Source organism: Oncorhynchus masou, chromosome 6 (genome assembly GCF_036934945.1).
Source record: "Oncorhynchus masou masou isolate Uvic2021 chromosome 6, UVic_Omas_1.1, whole genome shotgun sequence".
Taxonomy (NCBI): Eukaryota; Metazoa; Chordata; class Actinopteri; order Salmoniformes; family Salmonidae; genus Oncorhynchus; species Oncorhynchus masou.
The window spans coordinates 10,830,121-10,850,322 of record NC_088217.1 but is presented as its reverse complement, the minus strand read 5'-3'; the positions used below and the strand labels follow the sequence as shown (position 1 = coordinate 10,850,322).

Below are 20,202 nucleotides of genomic sequence, written 5' to 3'. Positions count from 1 at the left end.
CTACCCTTTTAAATACATCACTCATTGCTTCAAGCCACACCCACCAAACGGTAGCAAACGTACCTCAAAGTCGGTTAAAGAATATACAAGAACGTTTTGGGGAAACGTGTCGTTCAGCACAACCGGTTCGGCAATGTAGCAAACCTTCAAGCGAACTGAACGCACCTCAGAGTAGGTACATATTTTTTACATGAACTACTTCATCACGCACAGACTTTATTTGATGGAAACACATCCCCGGTGGGAAAATGTTTTAAGAATATTCGCATGAACATCTGTCGCCAATTGGATGGAAACCTAGCTACTGTCTGCATGCAAATCAGAGCAGAGGGTTGCCCTCTGAAGTGTCATTGTTGACATTCTGTAACCACGTTTCCATCCACAATTTTTATGCCAGTAAAGTTATACTATATAAAAAAAATAGTTAAATAAAATCATAACAGCTGTAATGGAAACGGGTACGTTTCGGTACTATTTTATAAATGCACACCGATAATTTGTTTATTCGACATGGTAGGATCTTATAGTGTCGGTAACATATATTATGCAAGAAATGCAGGTGAATTCTTCTTTATGCCCAAATATTGATATACTAACCATCATAATAAAGTTATCTTGGAGTCACATGATAATATGGTGTGTGTGGTGCTCCCACTACGACCTGTGAAACAATTTATTAGGCTACTGATTTTTTGTGTGTGCAATTTCTCTGTTATACTAATCTATAATGAGCCTTTGGCTGATCAATGGGCGAACGCCTGATAGGCTGAGCTGAGGTCATGCAAACACACATTTTAAAGTCGAACGCTGCGTTCAGCAAAGAGACCTGCTCCCACTGTCATCAGTTAGACAACCAAGATCATGGATTATTAAAAAAATAGAAAGGGTGCCTACAAACCTAAAAGAGAACATTCTACATTTTCACCTCACTCAAAGCGTGCTATTTTCTGGGTGGCTAAAACCCTAATTTGGTCAAACAGTGTTATCATCATTATTCCTGTAATGTAAGTATCTGCCCTGCCCCTGTGCCTGTACCCTCGCTGGGGCCTGCTGCTCTGAAGAGCAAGCCACTCTCCTCTCCCCCATGTGCTCAAGAGAAAAAAATGGTTCTGATAGTATAACATTTCAAAATGCAATTGTGGGGGTAAAAAAAAACACAGCGTTCAAGCTTCATACCCTTGTCCCTGTCGAAGAGTGGAGGGTTTCATTTTTCTGTAGGTATAAATTATATTTCTCAACTCTTAATATTCAGCTCAATAGCAACTATTTTAGAATCAAGATATTTTATATGGCTTTTAGATATAGAGCTGTATCCACACATTTCACTCACCGGCCATTGTGAGGGAATAGGCCTATAGTTCTCATTGGTAGTAGACTACAACTGCAACTTTTCTTTTTAGGGCAAAATGTACTGTTGGATGAATACATGGCTACTAGCAGTGGGTATTATATTTAGTCAGTGATATAGTTAATGTGTTTTGAGTTTCCACTTCCTCAGGTGTTCAAACCCCAAATGAATTAGCCTATGATATTTTGGGGCGACAGGTATCCTAGTGGTTAGAGTGATGGGCCAGTAACCTAAAGGTTGCTGGATCGAATCCGCGAGCTGACAAGGTAAATAATTTGTCGTTCTGCCACTGAACAAGGCAGTTAACCCCTCTCTTCCCCGGTAGGCAGTCATTGTAAATAAGAATTTGTTCTTAACTGACTTGCCTAGTGAAATAAAGGTTACATTAAAACTAACACACAAATAGTCTGGCTGGTTAGGACGTAAGGACAGCTTGGCGTGATAGATGGCTGAACTTGGATGCACCGGTTCACGATTATCTGCACTAACTTGTACAGTTGGTGGCAACCAGCCCACATCACTGCACCCCTTGGTGTAAGTTCTCACTAACTTGTACAGTTGGTGGCAACCAGCCCACATCACTGCACCCCTTGGCGTAAGTTCTCACTAACTTGTACAGTTGGTGGCAACCAGCCCACATCACTGCACCCCTTGGCGTAAGTTCTCACTAACTTGTACAGTTGGTGGCAACCAGCCCACATCACTGCACCCCTTGGCGTAAGTTCTCACTAACTTGTACAGTTGGTGGCAACCAGCCCACATCACTGCACCCCTTAGCGTAAGTTCTCACTAACTTGTACAGTTGGTGGCAACCAGCCCACATCACTGCACCCCTTGGCGTAAGTTCTCACTAACTTGTACAGTTGGTGGCAACCAGCCCACATCACTGCACCCCTTAGCGTAAGTTCTCACTAACTTGTACAGTTGGTGGCAACCAGCCCACATCACTGCACCCCTTGGCGTAAGTTCTCACTAACTTGTACAGCCCAAGAATTGGTCTGAATCAAATCATGTTATGAAGTCAATCAATAATGATTTAGTCTATTTATTATACTTTTTAATAAATCATTATGAAGGACTTTATAACATGATTTCTCCTGATTTGATTCCCGACCAAATCATGTACTGGTGCCGCCAACTGTAGAAGTTAGTGACACAACTGACACCAAGAGTGGAGGGATGTGGGCTGGTGTTGATAAAATGCCAGGGCTGAATTCTTGTCCCAGTCTGCCCCTGACCTATCCCCACTGTATTTGCTAGCTGTTGGCTAGAGTACACATGCCAAGACCATGCAGGCACATTTGCTATGTATGCAAAAAAAAAAAAAAAAAAAAAATTGATAACACTATCGGTATAGTTGAAAATGTGACGGAAACACATTAAACTTTATATTTTTATTCAGTACATGCAAACGCATTTTCTTTATGCAAATTGTTTAATATTCGTATGAAAATCTGTCGCCAATTGGATGGAAACCTAGTTGTAATACTAATGCTTATTATACCACCTCCCTCATTGACTTCCCAAACCCCGGCCTGGTCTGCTTGGTCTGGTCTCCCTTGTAAACGTTCCCGGAAGTCTCGCGATGTTGCGCCTCTGGGATTAGAAACTCAGTGGTCGCAGCGTCTGTCACAGCAAACTTGTCTCCACGCATCCACAGCGCTCAGTTGCAGATAATCGTGAACCGGCGCCGGCGCATCCAAGTTCAGCCGTTTATCACGCCTAGTGGTCCTTACGTCCTAACCAGCCAGACTATTTGCGATGACGTGTCTCCCATCTGTCCGCTACCGCAGCTGAAAAACAACAAATCAAACATCTCAATTTAAACATTTTAGAAGTGTTTATGCTGCCGTTATGGCAGGCCTGCATCGCACGCGTATATTCGGTAAGTATGTTTTTTTTATTATGGCAGTTCCGCGCCGCTATTTCAGTGTCGCATGATTGGATACGCGGTCGATTTAGTCTACTCTTCCATTTGTTGCATTTGGTTGTTGAAACATTGTCTGATACAAGATTATGAATGAATCTATCGTTTCAATTATCATTGCAATTGTTTATTCTCACATGACGATGACTGTGGATTATCAACAGAAGCCATAATAAACCCTGCCGTATAGGATTTATAGTGATCATAAGGCTTGCTACCGTATTTTCCAAAGCAATATCCACAGACGCATAAAACTGTCAACATCATTCTAATGCCCAAGAGGCCTGCATGTATGGAAGGAAAGAAAAATCTATGTAGGCTCAATCTATCATTGGCAACAAACTGCTTTGTTGAACGTGAGGTTCATTAGAAGTGCACTGATGGCTGCAATAGAGTGAATTCAAGAAGACCTGTGTTTGAATTTGAAACCTAAATCTGTCCAAGTAAGAGAAGTGTCATTTTAGTGAATTTACAATAATGTTCTAACAACATTAAATAGTCGTAATTTGAATTTAGTTCTTTAACTTTTTCATAATCTAGAATCATGACACGCTTCATATGATCCTCTAGAATCATGACACGCTTCATATGATCCTCTAGAATCATGACACGCTTCAGATTGTAATCTATGATCATGACACGCTTCATATGATCATCTAGAATCATGACACGCTTCAGATTGTAATCTAGAATCAGGACACGCTTCATATGATCCTCTAGAATCATGACACGCTTCATATGATCCTCTAGAATCATGACACGCTTCATATGATCATCTAGAATCATGACACGCTTCAGATTGTAATCTATGATCATGACACGCTTCATATGATCATCTAGAATCATGACCCGCTTCAGATTGTAATCTAGAATCAGGACACGCTTCAGATGATCCTCTAGAATCATGACACGCTTCAAATGATCATTTAGAATCATGACACGCTTCAGATTGTAATCTAGAATCAGGACACGCTTCAGATGATCATCTAGAATCGTGACACGCTTCATATGATCATCTAGAATCATGACACGCTTCAGATTGTAATCTAGAATCAGGACACGCTTCAGATGATCATCTAGAATCGTGACACGCTTCATATGATCATCTAGAATCATGACACGCTTCAGATTGTAATCTAGAATCAGGACACGCTTCAGATGATCATCTAGAATCATGACACGCTTCATATGATCATCTAGAATCGTGACACGCTTCATATGGTCCTCTAGAATCATGACACGCTTCAGATTGTAATCTAGAATCAGGACACGCTTCAGATGATCATCTAGAATCAGGACACGCTTCATATGATCATCTAGAACCATGGGCTCCTGAGAGGCGCAGCAGTCTAAGGCACTGCATCTCAGTGCTAGAGGCCTCACTACAGACCCTGGTTCGATTCCAGGCTGTATCACAAACAGCCGTGATTGAGCGGCGCACAATTGACCCAGCTTTGTCCGGTTTAGGGTTTGGCCGCGGTAGGCAGTCATTGTAACTAAGAATTTGTTCTTTAACTAACTTGACCAAGTAAAAAAAAAAATAACAAAGAAATTTAAACATGCTTCAAATGTTAATCTAGAACCATGACAATCTTTAGATTATAATTTAGAATCATCACACGCTTCATATGTATGCCTATCAAATACGGTGTTGGTTTAAACATTTTGGTATAATGGTTACTGTTCAAAACTGTGAATGAAGCATGTCTGTAGACAACTGGAATGCAATCTTTAATGTTGATGAAGGAAGTGCTAGAGACTAGTCTAGGTCAAGAGAGGGCTATTCATTCTGATATTGTGGCTATGCTCTTGCAGCCTGGTCAATGCATCAGACATAATTAATGAGTACAGTCAAACCTGGTTGGAGATGAGCCAACTAATATAGAGCAGACAAATTATCTTCACATGTTTCCCTCAGATAAATGGCTTAGCCTTTAACAAGTCTAATAGTGCAGGTTTGGCAAGTAACTGATTACAGCTGCGTGTAATCTGATGACAAAATTAAAATAATAAAACAATTCAGAAAGGATTTTTGCGAAATAAATACATTATGACACCTTTTCTGTTTCTTTCAATGACTTTCAATTCAGCTGTGAAAAAAGACAGAGAGCACTATGATGACAAACCAAATGATGACCACCAATCAGAGACCACTATGATGACACACCAAAATGATGACCACCAATCAGAGACCACTATGATGACACACCAAATGCATTTCATGGATCCTTTTTTGTCTTCTTCTAATGCCTCTTAAAGGGGAAGTAATCCACCCAACCATGTAAATGTGTTGGGCATCTGGCATGTATTGCTTGAGACATTGTAAACAGTCATGGCATGCCAGCGACAGATCTGGGACCAAGTAACATCCCTTCACCAGATCCAGTTGAATAATTTCATAGTTTTCATAGTTTGTATTATTGCCTCTCGTATTCTCATAATAGCCAACGAGAATATGACTGATATTACCTCGTTGTTCTCTGACTGATATCACCTCGTTGTTCTCTATGACTGATATCACCCCGTTGTTCTCTCTGACTGATATCACCCCGTTGTTCTCTATGACTGATATCACCCCGTTGTTCTCTATGACTGATATCACCCCGTTGTTCTCTCTGACTGATATCACCCCGTTGTTCTCTATGACTGATATCACCCCGTTGTTCTCTCTGACTGATATCACCCCGTTGTTCTCTATGACTGATATTACCTCATTGTTCTCTATGACTGATATTACCCCGTTGTTCTCTATGACTGATATCACCTCGTTGTTCTCTATGACTGATATCACCCCGTTGTTCTCTCTGACTGATATCACCCCGTTGTTCTCTCTGACTGATATCACCCCGTTGTTCTCTATGACTGATATCACCCCGTTGTTCTCTATGACTGATATCACCCCGTTGTTCTCTCTGACTGATATCACCCCGTTGTTCTCTATGACTGATATCACCCCGTTGTTCTCTCTGACTGATATCACCCCGTTGTTCTCTCTGACTGATATCACCCCGTTGTTCTCTATGACTGATATCACCCCGTTGTTCTCTATGACTGATATTACCTCGTTGTTCTCTATGACTGATATCACCCCGTTGTTCTCTATGACTGATATCACCTCGTTGTTCTCTATGACTGATATCACCTCGTTGTTCTCTATGACTGATATCACCCCGTTGTTCTCTCTGACTGATATCACCCCATTGTTCTCTATGACTGATATCACCCCGTTGTTCTCTATGACTGATATCACCCCGTTGTTCTCTCTGACTGATATCACCCCGTTGTTCTCTATGACTGATATCACCTCGTTGTTCTCTATGACTGATATCACCCCGTTGTTCTCTCTGACTGATATCACCCCGTTGTTCTCTATGACTGATATCACCTCGTTGTTCTCTATTTACATTTACATTTAAGTCATTTCTATGACTTGATATCACCCCGTTGTTCTCTCTGACTGATATCACCCCGTTGTTCTCTCTGACTGATATCACCCCGTTGTTCTCTATGACTGATATCACCCCGTTGTTCTCTCTGACTGATATCACCCCGTTGTTCTCTATGACTGATATTACCTCATTGTTCTCTATGACTGATATCACCCCGTTGTTCTCTATGACTGATATCACCCCGTTGTTCTCTATGACTGATATTACCTCGTTGTTCTCTATGACTGATATCAACCCGTTGTTCTCTATGACTGATATTACCTCGTTGTTTTAGTGGTCCAGTGCTGTGACATACTGTAGAATACATTTGGGTTCTAGCACAGGCCCAGACAAAACAAGGACAGCACTTCTGTACAGTTTAGTCCTCTATCTCTCCAACTCCCTCGCTTCACCAGCTCTGTGATATGCGTTTACCTCAACACATTGCCTTCGTCTGCACTGGCTGGCTGACTGGCTGGCTGGCTGACTGGCTGACTGGCTAACTGGTTGGTTGGCTGGCTAGCTGACTAGTTGGTTTGCTGACTGGCTGGCTAGCTGACTAGTTGGTTTGCTGACTGGCTGGCTAGCTGACTAGTTGGCTGGCTGGCTGGCTGACTGGCTGGCTGGCTGACTGGCTAGCTGACTAGTTGGCTTGCTGGCTGGCTGGCTGGCTGGCTGACTGGCTGACTGGCTAACTGGTTGGTTGGCTGACTGGCTGGCTAGCTGACTAGTTGGCTGGCTGGTTGGCTGACTGGCTGGCTAGCTGACTAGTTGGCTGGCTGGCTGGCTGGCTGACTGGCTAGCTGACTAGTTGGCTTGCTGGCTGGCTGACTGGCTGGCTAGCTGACTAGTTAGCTGACAGGCTGACTGGCTCACAACATGAGGAATGATTCAATATCCAAAATACTGTAACGCCGATGTTCCCCCAAATGGAAATCACCTTGACTGAATGCTACTTTTATACAAGAAGCTGGCTATGGAGGGACAGAGATATTAAGCCTTATTACATGGTTATTTACTATGCTGACAGATATTAAGCCTTATTACATGGCTATTTACTATGCTGACAAATATTAAGCCTTATTACATGGTTATTTACTATGCTGACAGATATTAAGCCTTATTACATGGTTATTTACTATGCTGACAGATATTAAGCCTTATTACATGGCTATTTACTATGCTGACATAGATATTAAGCCTTATTACATGGTTATTTACTATGCTGACAAATATTAAGCCTTATTACATGGTTATTTACTATGCTGACAGAGATATTAAGCCTTATTACATGGCTATTTACTATGCTGACAGATATTAAGCCTTATTACATGGCTATTTACTATGCTGACAGATATTAAGCCTTATTACATGGCTATTTACTATGCTGACAGATATTAATAAGCCTTATTACATGGTTATTTACTATGCTGACAGATATTAAGCCTTATTACATGGCTATTTACTATGCTGATAGATATTAAGCCTTATTACATGGTTATTTACTATGCTGACAGATATTAAGCCTTATTACATGGTTATTTACTATGCTGACAAATATTAAGCCTTATTACATGGTTATTTACTATGCTGACAAATATTAAGCCTTATTACATGGCTATTTACTATGCTGACAAATATTAAGCCTTATTACATGGCTATTTACTATGCTGACAGAGATATTAAGCCTTATTACATGGTTATTTACTATGCTGACAAATATTAAGCCTTATTACATGGCTATTTACTATGCTGACAGAGATATTAAGCCTTATTACATGGTTATTTACTATGCTGACAGATATTAAGCCTTATTACATGGCTATTTACTATGCTGACAGAGATGTGTAGCTGTTTATGCTTCTCCATACTGTATTTTACTGACTGATTCAGAAGGAACCAGGATAGGGTTCTCTTCTACCTCTGACATCCAGACAGATATCACACCTATCCCGAGTCAGACAGATATCACACCTATCCTGAGTCAGACAGATATCACACCTATCCTGAGTCAGACAGATATCACACCTATCCTGAGTCAGACAGATATCACACCTATCCTGAGTCAGACAGATATCACACCTATCCTGAGTCAGACAGATATCACACCTATCCCGAGTCAGACAGATATCACACCTATCCCGAGTCAGACAGATATCACACCTATCCTGAGTCAGACAGATATCACACCTATCCCGAGTCAGACAGATATCACACCTATCCCGAGTCAGACAGATATCACATCTATCCCGAGTCAGACAGATATCACACCTATCCCGAGTCAGACAGATATCACACCTATCCCGAGTCAGACAGATATCACACCTATCCCGAGTCAGACAGATATCACACCTATCCCGAGTCAGACAGATATCACACCTATCCCGAGTCAGACAGATATCACACCTATCCCGAGTCAGACAGATATCACACCTATCCCGAGTCAGACAGATATCACACCTATCCCGAGTCAGACAGATATCACACCTATCCCGAGTCAGACAGATATCACACCTATCCCGAGTCAGACAGATATCACATCTATCCCGAGTCAGACAGATATCACACCTATCCCGAGTCAGACAGATATCACACCTATCCCGAGTCAGACAGATATCACACCTATCCCGAGTCAGACAGATATCACACCTATCCTGAGTCAGACAGATATCACACCTATCCTAAGTCAGACAGACCTATCCTGAGTCAGACTCATATCTGACCTATCCTGAGTCAGACTCATATCTGACCTATCCTGAGTCAGACTCATATCTGACCTATCCTGAGTCAGACTCATATCTGACCTATCCTGAGTCAGACTCATATCTGACCTATCCTGAGTCAGACTCATATCTGACCTATCCTGAGTCAGACTCATATCTGACCTATCCTGAGTCAGACTCATATAAACCTTTGTGTATGAGTCTCTGTCCAATTTCCCTGCAACTCACAGTTTTCTGCTGTGAACAATGTGCACTGCTGGCAGCCATGCCAAGAGACCAGGGACTATAAATCGTACTACTACCCACAGTTAAAGCTACCAGGCAGCCTACGCAGTGCTGCAAAGTCAGCCTCTGTCTGTCTGCAGCCCAGCAGTCCTCCTACAGCAAGCACCCAGCATCCTGGAACCCATGCAGAGCAGGTAGAATAGTAATGCATTATGAATGCACATTGTAGGACAGATAACTGATTGATTAATGATGGAGATAACAGTTGGTAGTATAACGACCCGAACCATTCACATGTACACTGACACTGACCGTGTGGTTTCACTACTTCATCCTTGTAAAGGATATGAAGGCTGTCCACTGTGATGCAGTGATTGTAAAGGATATGAACGATGTCCACTGTGATGCAGTGATTGTAAAGGATATGAAGGATGTCCACTGTGATGCAGTGATTGTAAAGGATATGAAGGCTGTCCACTGTGATGCAGTGATTGTAAAGGATATGAAGGCTGTCCACTGTGATGCAGTGATTGTAAAGGATATGAACGATGTCCACTGTGATGCAGTGATTGTAAAGGATATGAACGATGTCCACTGTGATGCAGTGATTGTAAAGGATATGAACGATGTCCACTGTGATTCAGTGATTGTAAAGGATATGAAGGCTGTCCACTGTGATGCAGTGATTGTAAAGGATATGAACGATGTCCACTGTGATGCAGTGATTGTAAAGGATATGAAGGCTGTCCACTGTGATGCAGTGATTGTAAAGGATATGAAGGCTGTCCACTGTGATGCAGTGATTGTAAAGGATATGAACGATGTCCACTGTGATGCAGTGATTGTAAAGGATATGAAGGATGTCCACTGTGATGCAGTGATTGTAAAGGATATGAAGGATGTCCACTGTGATGCAGTGATTGTAAAGGATATGAACGATGTCCACTGTGATGCAGTGATTGTAAAGGATATGAAGGATGTCCACTGTGATGCAGTGATTGTAAAGGATATGAACGATGTCCACTGTGATGCAGTGATTGTAAAGGATTATCAAATCAAATAGAACTTTGTTGGTCACATACACGCGTTGAGCAGATGTTATTGCGGGTGTCGTGAAATGCTTGTGTTTCTGTCTCCGACAGTGCAGTAATATCTAACAAGTAATAAATATCTTAACAGTTTCACAACATATACTCAATACACACAAATATAAGTAAGGAATGGATTAATAATGTACACTACCGTTCAAAAGTTTGGGGTCACTTAGATATGTCCTTGTTTTTTAAATTAAACAACATAAAATTGATCAGATATACAGTGTAGACATTGTTAATGTTGTAAATGACTAAAGTAGCTGTAAACATCTAATTTTTAATGGGAATATCTACATAGGCGTACAGAGGCCCATTATCAGCAATCATCACTCCTGTGTTCCAATGGTATGTTGTGTTAGCTAATCCAAGTTTATATGTTTGAAAGTTTAATTGATCATTAGAAAACCCTTTTGCAATTATGTTAGCACAGCTAAAAACTGTTGTTCTGATTAAAGAAGTAATACAACTGTCCCTTAGACTAGTTGAGTATCTGGAGCATCAGCATTTGTGGGTTCGATTACAAGCTCAAAAAGGCCTGAAACAAAGACCTATCTTCTGAAACTCGTCAGTCTATACTTGTTCTGAGAAATGAAGGCTATTCCATGTGAGAAATGAAGGCTATTCCATGTGAGAAATTGCCAAGAAACTGAAGATCTCGTACAACGCTGTGTACTACTCCGTTCACAGAACAGCGCAAACTGGCTCTAACAAGAATAGATAAGGCGGGGCTTTACCTAGCAAAGACTTATAGATGACCTGGAGCCAGTGGGTTTGGCGACAAATATTTAGCGAGGGCCAGCTAACAAGAGCATACAGGTCGTAGTGGTGGGTAGTATATGGGGCTTTGGTGGCAAAACGGAGATCACTGTGATAGACTACGTCCAATTTGCTGAGTAGAGTGTTGGAGGCAATTTTGTAAATGAAATCGCCGAAGTCAAGAATCGGTAGTAGAGTCAGTTTTACGAGGGTATGTTTGGCAGCATAAGTGAAGGAGGATTTGTTGCGAAATAGGAAGACAATCGTAGTTTTAATTTTGGATTGGAGATGTTTAATGTGAGTCTGGAAGAAGAGTTTACAGTCTAACCAGACACCTAGGTATTTGTAGTTGCCCACAAATTCAGAGTCGGAACCGTCCAGAGTAGTGATGCTAGTCGGGCGGGCAGGTGCGGGCAGCAATTGGTTGAAGAGCATGCATTTAGTTTGAGTTTTAAGATACAGTGGCATAGTATAGAATACAGTATATACATATGAGATGGGTGATGCAATATTTACAAACCATTAAAGTGACTAAGATACCGTAGAATAGCATAGAGTACAGTTTACACATTTGAGATGAGTAATGCAGATACAGATACATTATTAAAGTGGCTAGTGTTTCATTTCCATAAAGTGGCCAGTGATTCCTAATCTATGTCTATAGGCAGCCGCCTCTGATGTGCTAGTGATGGCTGTTTAACAGTCTGATGGCCTTGAGATAGAAGCTGTTTTTCATTCTCTCGGTCCCAGCTTCGATGCACCTGTACTGACCTCGCCTTCTGGATGATAGCAGGGTGAACAGGCAGTGGCTCGGGTGGTTATGGTCCTTGATGATTTTCTTGGCCTTCCTGTGGCATTGGGTGCTGTAGGTGTCCTGGAGGGTAGAAAGTTTGCCCCAGGTGATGGGTTGTTGATGCAGTTGCCATACCAACCGGTGATACAGCCTGGCAGAATGCTCTCGATTGTCCATCTGTAAAAGTTTGTGAGGATTTTAGGTGTTAAGCCAAATTTATTCACTCCTTAGTTTTGTTGACGTTGAGTGAGAGGTTATTTTTCTGGCACCACACTCCCAGAGCCCTCACCTCCTCAATGTAGGCTGTGTCATTGTTGTTGGTAATCAAGCCTACTACTGTTGTGTCGTCTGCAAACTTGATGATTGAGTTGGAGGCGTGCATGGCCACACAGTCATGGGGTGAACAGGGAGTACAGGAGGGGGCTGAGCACACACCCTTGTGGGGCCCCAGTGTTGAGGATCAGCGAAGAGGAGGTGTTGTTTTCTACCTTCACCACCTGGGGGTGACCCGTCAGGAAATCCAGGACCCAGTTGCACAGGGCAGGGTTCAGACCCAGGGCCTCGAGCTTGATGATGAGATTGGAGGGTACTATGGTGTTGAATGCTGAGCTATAGTCAATGAACAGCATTCTTACATAGGTATGCCTCTTGTCCAGATAGAACAGGGCAGTGTTCAGTATGGTGGCCATTGCATCGTCTGTGGATCTATTGGGGCGGTAAGCAAATTGAAGTGAGTCTAGGGTGTCAGTTAAGGTGGAGGTGATATGATCCTTGACTAGTCTCTCAAAACACTTCATGATGACAGAGGTGAGTGCTACGCGGCAATAGTCATTTAGTTCAATTACCTTTGCTTTCTTAGGTTCAGGGACAATAGTGGCCATCTTGAAGCATGTGGGGACAGCAGACTGGGATAGGGAGATATTGAATATATCTGTATGAAGGGTGTCCAATGCAGTGCAGTGATTGTGAGTGCACCTACAGCAGACAGCAGGATCCTGGAAACTATTGCGAGCAGAGAATAGTCATTTATCATGCTATTGATCACCATGATGGGAAGACGCCTATGAAAATCCTGTAATGCAGATAGCAAAGTAGCTGAAACCTGTGTCAGTCTACTACATGTCATTCACACACACACACACACACATGCACACGCACACAGGCACAGGCACACAAACTCACCACACACACTCACGAAGACGTGTGTGGCCTTCAACTAAAGATGAAGAATCACACACACACACACACACACACACACACACACACGCACACAGGCACAGGCACACAAACTCACCACACACACTCACGAAGACGTGTGTGGCCTTCAACTAAAGATGAAGAATCACACACAACATCAATGTCCTGTGGGGTGCAGGGCAGCGATTGCACATGTGAAGGATGCCCTTGCAGTGTGGGGACACTGGTTGTGAGAACAGTCCAAAAAGTGAAGGATTACAGTTCACTTCCAGATGGTTAACAACATTGGTCATTACAGAGATCATCGGGAGAGCAGAGAGGAGTCAATGACAATCTATCCTGATCATCACTACTGTAACGCTTGTACTTCATACTTATTTGACTAATTGTCATTTTTTATTTAACACTTGATTATTGATGGATTATTGTAGCCTACTGTAATGTTGACTACTGTAATGTTGACTACTGTAATGTTGACTACTGTACTGTAATGTTGACTACTGTAATGTTGACTACTGTAATGTTACCTACTGTACTGTAATGTTGACTATTGTAATGTTGACTACTGTAATGTTGACTACTGTACTGTAATGTTGACTACTGTAATGTCGACTACTGTAATGTTGACTACTGTAATGTTGACTACTGTACTGTAATGCTGATGACTGTACTGTAATGTTGACTACTGTACTGTAATGTTGACTACTGTAATGTTGACTAATGTACTGTAATGTTGACGACTGTACTGTAATGTTGACGACTGTACTGTAATGTTGACGACTGTAATGTTGACTACTGTGCTGTAATGTTGACTACTGTAATGTTGACTAATGTACTGTAATGTTGACGACTGTACTGTAATGTTGACTACTGTAATGTTGACTACTGTGCTGTAATGTTGACTACTGTACTGTAATGTTGACGACTGTACTGTAATGTTGACTACTGTAATGTTGACTACTGTGCTGTAATGTTGACTACTGTAATGTTGACTACTGTGCTGTAATGTTGACTACTGTACTGTAATGTTGATGACTGTACTGCAATGTTGACTATTGTAATGTTGACTACTGTAATGTTGACTACTACTGTAATGTTGATTAATATACTGTAATGTTGATGACTGTACTGTAATGTTGACTACTACTGTAATGTTGACTAATGTACTGTAATGTTAATGACTGTACTGTAATGTTGACTATTGTAATGTTGACTACAACTGTAATGTTGACTACTGTAATGGTGACTACTGTACTGTAATGTTGAGGGAGCTAGCGCACAACCTTTATACCTGCTGTAAGTTTGATTTGATTTGACACTCCATGAATACCCTGCAACTCGCTGCAGCTCCTGAGTGGCGCAGCGGTCTAAGGCACTCCATCTCAGTGTTTGAGGCGTCACTACAGACATCCTGGTTTGAATCCAAGCTGCATCACAACCAGCTGTGATTGGGAGTCCCATAGGGCGGCGCACAATTGGCCCAGCGTCGTCAGGGTTTGGCTGGGGTAGGGCCTCATTATAAATAAGAATTTGTTCGTAACCGACTTGCCTCGTTAAATAAAGGTTAAATAAAACAAACAAAAAATTGGCTGCTATCTGATCCAGTGAACAGAGGGAATCTGACTCCAACAGGGAGATTTAGAGGGAATCTGACTCCAACAGAGAGAGATTTAGAGGGAATCTGTCTCAAACAGGGAGATTTAGGGGGATTGGATCAACTGAAGAAGCAAAAGATTTTGCACAATCACTCAGGGATCATCCTAAAATCCTGTTCCAAGTAAAGAAACAATTATCAAGAGTATCAATTTGATTTAATCCACAATGACTATCATTGATGCTGTTCTTGTTGCTGTTGTTTATGTGCATTGGGCGTGTATGAGTTAACTACATGTGAGGTTAGTAGTGTCCATTCACATCACATATTGGTCAATGAAATTACATTGAAAGTAAAGTTCTGTGAGTGGTAAAACTCCAGAAACATGGTCATAGTGGTTGTTTTGGAGTGTCTGAGATGGAACTGCATTAGAACTGTCAAATCCACAAGTGGCTCCTTGCATTATACCTAAAGCAGACATTGCCATTGGCTGCAGGGAGTCACATTAACAAAATACAGCCTGGTTTACAGGTTGGAACACTGGAATGTGAAATGGAATCTACACCTCCATTAGGAACACTGGAATGTGAGATGGAATCTACACCTCCATTAGGAACACTGGAATGTGAGATGGAATCTACACCTCCATTAGGAACACTGGGATGTGAGATGGAATCTACACCTCCATTAGGAACACTGGAATGTAAGATGGAATCTACACCTCCATTAGGAACACTGGAATGTGAGATGGAATCTACACCTCCATTAGGATTACTGGAATGTGAGATGTAATCTACACCTCTATTAGGAACACTGGAATGTGAGATGGAATCTACACCTCCATTAGGAACACTGGAATGTGAGATGGAATCTACACCTCCATTAGGAACACTGGAATGTGAGATGGAATCTACACCTCCATTAGGATTACTGGAATGTGAGATGGAATCTACACCTCCATTAGGAACACTGGAATGTGAGATGTAATCTACACCTCCATTAGGAACACTGGAATGTGAGATGGAATCTACACCTCCATTAGGAATACTGGAATGTGAGATGGAATCTACACCTCCATTAGGAACACTGGAATGTGAGATGTAATCTACACCTCCATTAGGAACACTGGAATGTGAGATGGAATCTACACCTCCATTAGGAACACTGGAATGTGAGATGGAATCTACACCTCCATTAGGAACACTGGAATGTGAGATGGAATCTACACCTCCATTAGGAACACTGGAATGTGAGATGGAATCTACACCTCCATTAGGAACACTGGAATGTGAGATGGAATCTACACCTCCATTAGGAACACTGGAATGTGAGATGGAATCTACACCTCCATTAGGAACACTGGAATGTGAGATGGAATCTACACCTCCATTATGATGATAGAAACCCTCATTATTTCGTTGATTTTTCTATTTTCTATACAGCCTACACTTTCTCCTTCTGAACTTGTAACGTGAGTGGGACGGGTGTGGCAATGATCGCAAGATGGCTTCCAACGCAGTTCCATCTCCAACATTGCCAAAACATCCGCAAATCGGGTGTCTGCTATCGCCATTTAAGTCTTGATTTGATTGGACCTATGCCATAGTCTTTCTCCTGTGACCTTCAAGTCTTGTCCTTGAAGCTAAATGTAGAATACAGCACTGTTGTATATGTCAGCCCCTCAGTGATGAAGAGCTGCTTTCCAAATGGCACCCTGTTCCCTGCATAGTGCACTTCTTTTGACCTGAGCCACTATGTAGGTAATGGGGAGTCATTGGGAAGGTACCCAAGGTTAGCCACAGGCGCAGCCATGTGGGAACTTAGAGAGCACAGAGCCAGAGCAGTACTATGATAGTTGGCCAATAGCCCAGTGTAATGGATGTGGTTCAGTGGAACATGTTTCCATGATGCCATACGTTGCCTGAGACCTGCCTGAAGGCTTGTGTTAGCTCCCTGAGCCCTAGCCTTTAGCTCGGTGGGCTAACACAAGCCGTATGGTGTGACTGTTCAGGAGACGTAGGTTCAAACCCAGTTGATCACAGCAGCAGTGTTATAGCCCGCTGAGCGAAAACCAAGGCATGCTATGTAGCCTACCAACAGAGATACCAACATAGGCCCCTAGCCCCTAAACCCCTAAACCCCTAGCCCTTAAACCCCTAGCCCCTAAACCCTAGCTCCTGTACCCCTAAACCCTTAGCCCTTAAACCCCTAGCCCCTAACCCCTAGCCCGTGTACCCCTAAACCCCTAGCCCTTAAACCCCTAGCCCCTAACCCCTAGCTCCTGTACCCCTAAACCCCTAGCCCTTAAACCCCTAGCCCCTAACCCCTAGCTCCTGTACCCCTAAACCCCTAGACCTTAAACCCCTAGCCCCTAACCCCTAGCTCCTGTACCCCTAAACCCCTAGCCCTTTAACCCCTAGCCCCTAACCCCTAGCTCCTGTACCCCTAAACCCTTAGCCCTTAAACCCCTAGCCCGTGTACCCCTAAACCCCTAGCCCTTAAACCCCTAGCCCCTAACCCCTAGCTCGTGTACCCCTAAACCCCTAGCCCTTAAAACCCTAGCCCCTAACCCCTAGCTCCTGTACCCCTAAACCCCTAGCCCTTAAAGCCCCAGCCCCTAACCCCTAGCCCCTAACCCCTGGCCCTTAAACCCCCAGCCCTTAAACCCCTAGCTCCTGTACCCCTAAACCCCTAGCCCTTAAACCCCTAGCCCTTAAACCCCTAGCTCCTGTACCCCTAAACCCCTAGCCCTTAAACCCCTAGCCCTTAAACCCTTAGCTCCTGTACCCCTAAACCCCTAGCCCTTAAACCCCTAGCCCCTAGCCACTAACCCCTAGCCCCTAGCCCCTAGCCCCTAGCCCCTAACCCCTAGCCCCTAACCCCTACCCCCTAGCCCTTAAACCCCTAGCCTCTAACCCCTACGCCCTAGCCCTTAAACCCCTAACCCCAACCCCTAGCCCCAAACCCCTAGCCCTTAAACCCCTAGCCCCTAACCCCTATCCCTTAAACCCCTATCCCTTAAACCCCTAGCCCCTAACCCCTAGCCCCTAGCCCCTGACCCCTAGCCCCTAACCCCTAGCCCCTAACCCCTAGCCCCTGCAGACGGGCAAGTCAGCCAGTGGAGGGTTGAGGGTTTCTCGCTTCTGCTAACTTTTATTCATGCATTAGCTGCTGAGAGGAAGAGACCCAGAAAAGGCACTTGCTTCTGAACAATCGCTCTGGCTGTATCAGTGAAGGGATTTAAATGTTTACTTCTCTGTGAAGCTTTTTATCTTGCAGCTGGGAGGGATTGGAGCTATTTAGCTGGTGGCTGGGAGAGATTGGAGCAACTGTAACGCTTGTACTTCATACTTATTTGACTAATTGTCATTTTTTATTTAACACTTGATTATTGATGGATTATTGTAGCCTACTGTAATGTTGACTACTGTAATGTTGACTACTGTAATGTTGACTACTGTACTGTAATGTTGACTACTGTAATGTTGACTACTGTAATGTTACCTACTGTACTGTAATGTTGACTATTGTAATGTTGACTACTGTAATGTTGACTACTGTACTGTAATGTTGACTACTGTAATGTCGACTACTGTAATGTTGACTACTGTAATGTTGACTACTGTACTGTAATGCTGATGACTGTACTGTAATGTTGACTACTGTACTGTAATGTTGACTACTGTAATGTTGACTAATGTACTGTAATGTTGACGACTGTACTGTAATGTTGACGACTGTACTGTAATGTTGACGACTGTAATGTTGACTACTGTGCTGTAATGTTGACTACTGTAATGTTGACTAATGTACTGTAATGTTGACGACTGTACTGTAATGTTGACTACTGTAATGTTGACTACTGTGCTGTAATGTTGACTACTGTACTGTAATGTTGACGACTGTACTGTAATGTTGACTACTGTAATGTTGACTACTGTGCTGTAATGTTGACTACTGTAATGTTGACTACTGTGCTGTAATGTTGACTACTGTACTGTAATGTTGATGACTGTACTGCAATGTTGACTATTGTAATGTTGACTACTGTAATGTTGACTACTACTGTAATGTTGATTAATATACTGTAATGTTGATGACTGTACTGTAATGTTGACTACTACTGTAATGTTGACTAATGTACTGTAATGTTAATGACTGTACTGTAATGTTGACTATTGTAATGTTGACTACAACTGTAATGTTGACTACTGTAATGGTGACTACTGTACTGTAATGTTGAGGGAGCTAGCGCACAACCTTTATACCTGCTGTAAGTTTGATTTGATTTGACACTCCACATGAATACCCTGCAACTCGCTGCAGCTCCTGAGTGGCGCAGCGGTCTAAGGCACTCCATCTCAGTGTTTGAGGCGTCACTACAGACATCCTGGTTTGAATCCAAGCTGCATCACAACCAGCTGTGATTGGGAGTCCCATAGGGCGGCGCACAATTGGCCCAGCGTCGTCAGGGTTTGGCTGGGGTAGGGCCTCATTATAAATAAGAATTTGTTCGTAACCGACTTGCCTCGTTAAATAAAGGTTAAATAAAACAAACAAAAAATTGGCTGCTATCTGATCCAGTGAACAGAGGGAATCTGACTCCAACAGGGAGATTTAGAGGGAATCTGACTCCAACAGAGAGAGATTTAGAGGGAATCTGTCTCAAACAGGGAGATTTAGGGGGATTGGATCAACTGAAGAAGCAAAAGATTTTGCACAATCACTCAGGGATCATCCTAAAATCCTGTTCCAAGTAAAGAAACAATTATCAAGAGTATCAATTTGATTTAATCCACAATGACTATCATTGATGCTGTTCTTGTTGCTGTTGTTTATGTGCATTGGGCGTGTATGAGTTAACTACATGTGAGGTTAGTAGTGTCCATTCACATCACATATTGGTCAATGAAATTACATTGAAAGTAAAGTTTTGTGAGTGGTAAAACTCCAGAAACATGGTCATAGTGGTTGTTTTGGAGTGTCTGAGATGGAACTGCATTAGAACTGTCAAATCCACAAGTGGCTCCTTGCATTATACCTAAAGCAGACATTGCCATTGGCTGCAGGGAGTCACATTAACAAAATACAGCCTGGTTTACAGGTTGGAACACTGG

General features: G+C 42.6%; 1 protein-coding gene across 1 annotated transcript in view; it reads left to right on the top strand.

Annotated features, from left to right (window-relative positions):
- The first annotated feature begins 2,889 nt into the window (after positions 1–2,889).
- podxl2 (podocalyxin-like 2) overlaps positions 2,890–20,202 on the top strand; it is a 38,051-nt gene continuing 20,738 nt past the window's right edge. Inside the window, exon 1 of the mRNA XM_064967509.1 lies at positions 2,890–3,233. Within this exon, the coding sequence (XP_064823581.1) occupies positions 3,203–3,233 (31 nt within the window). The 5' untranslated portion in view covers positions 2,890–3,202. The remainder of the gene's footprint in view (positions 3,234–20,202) is intronic.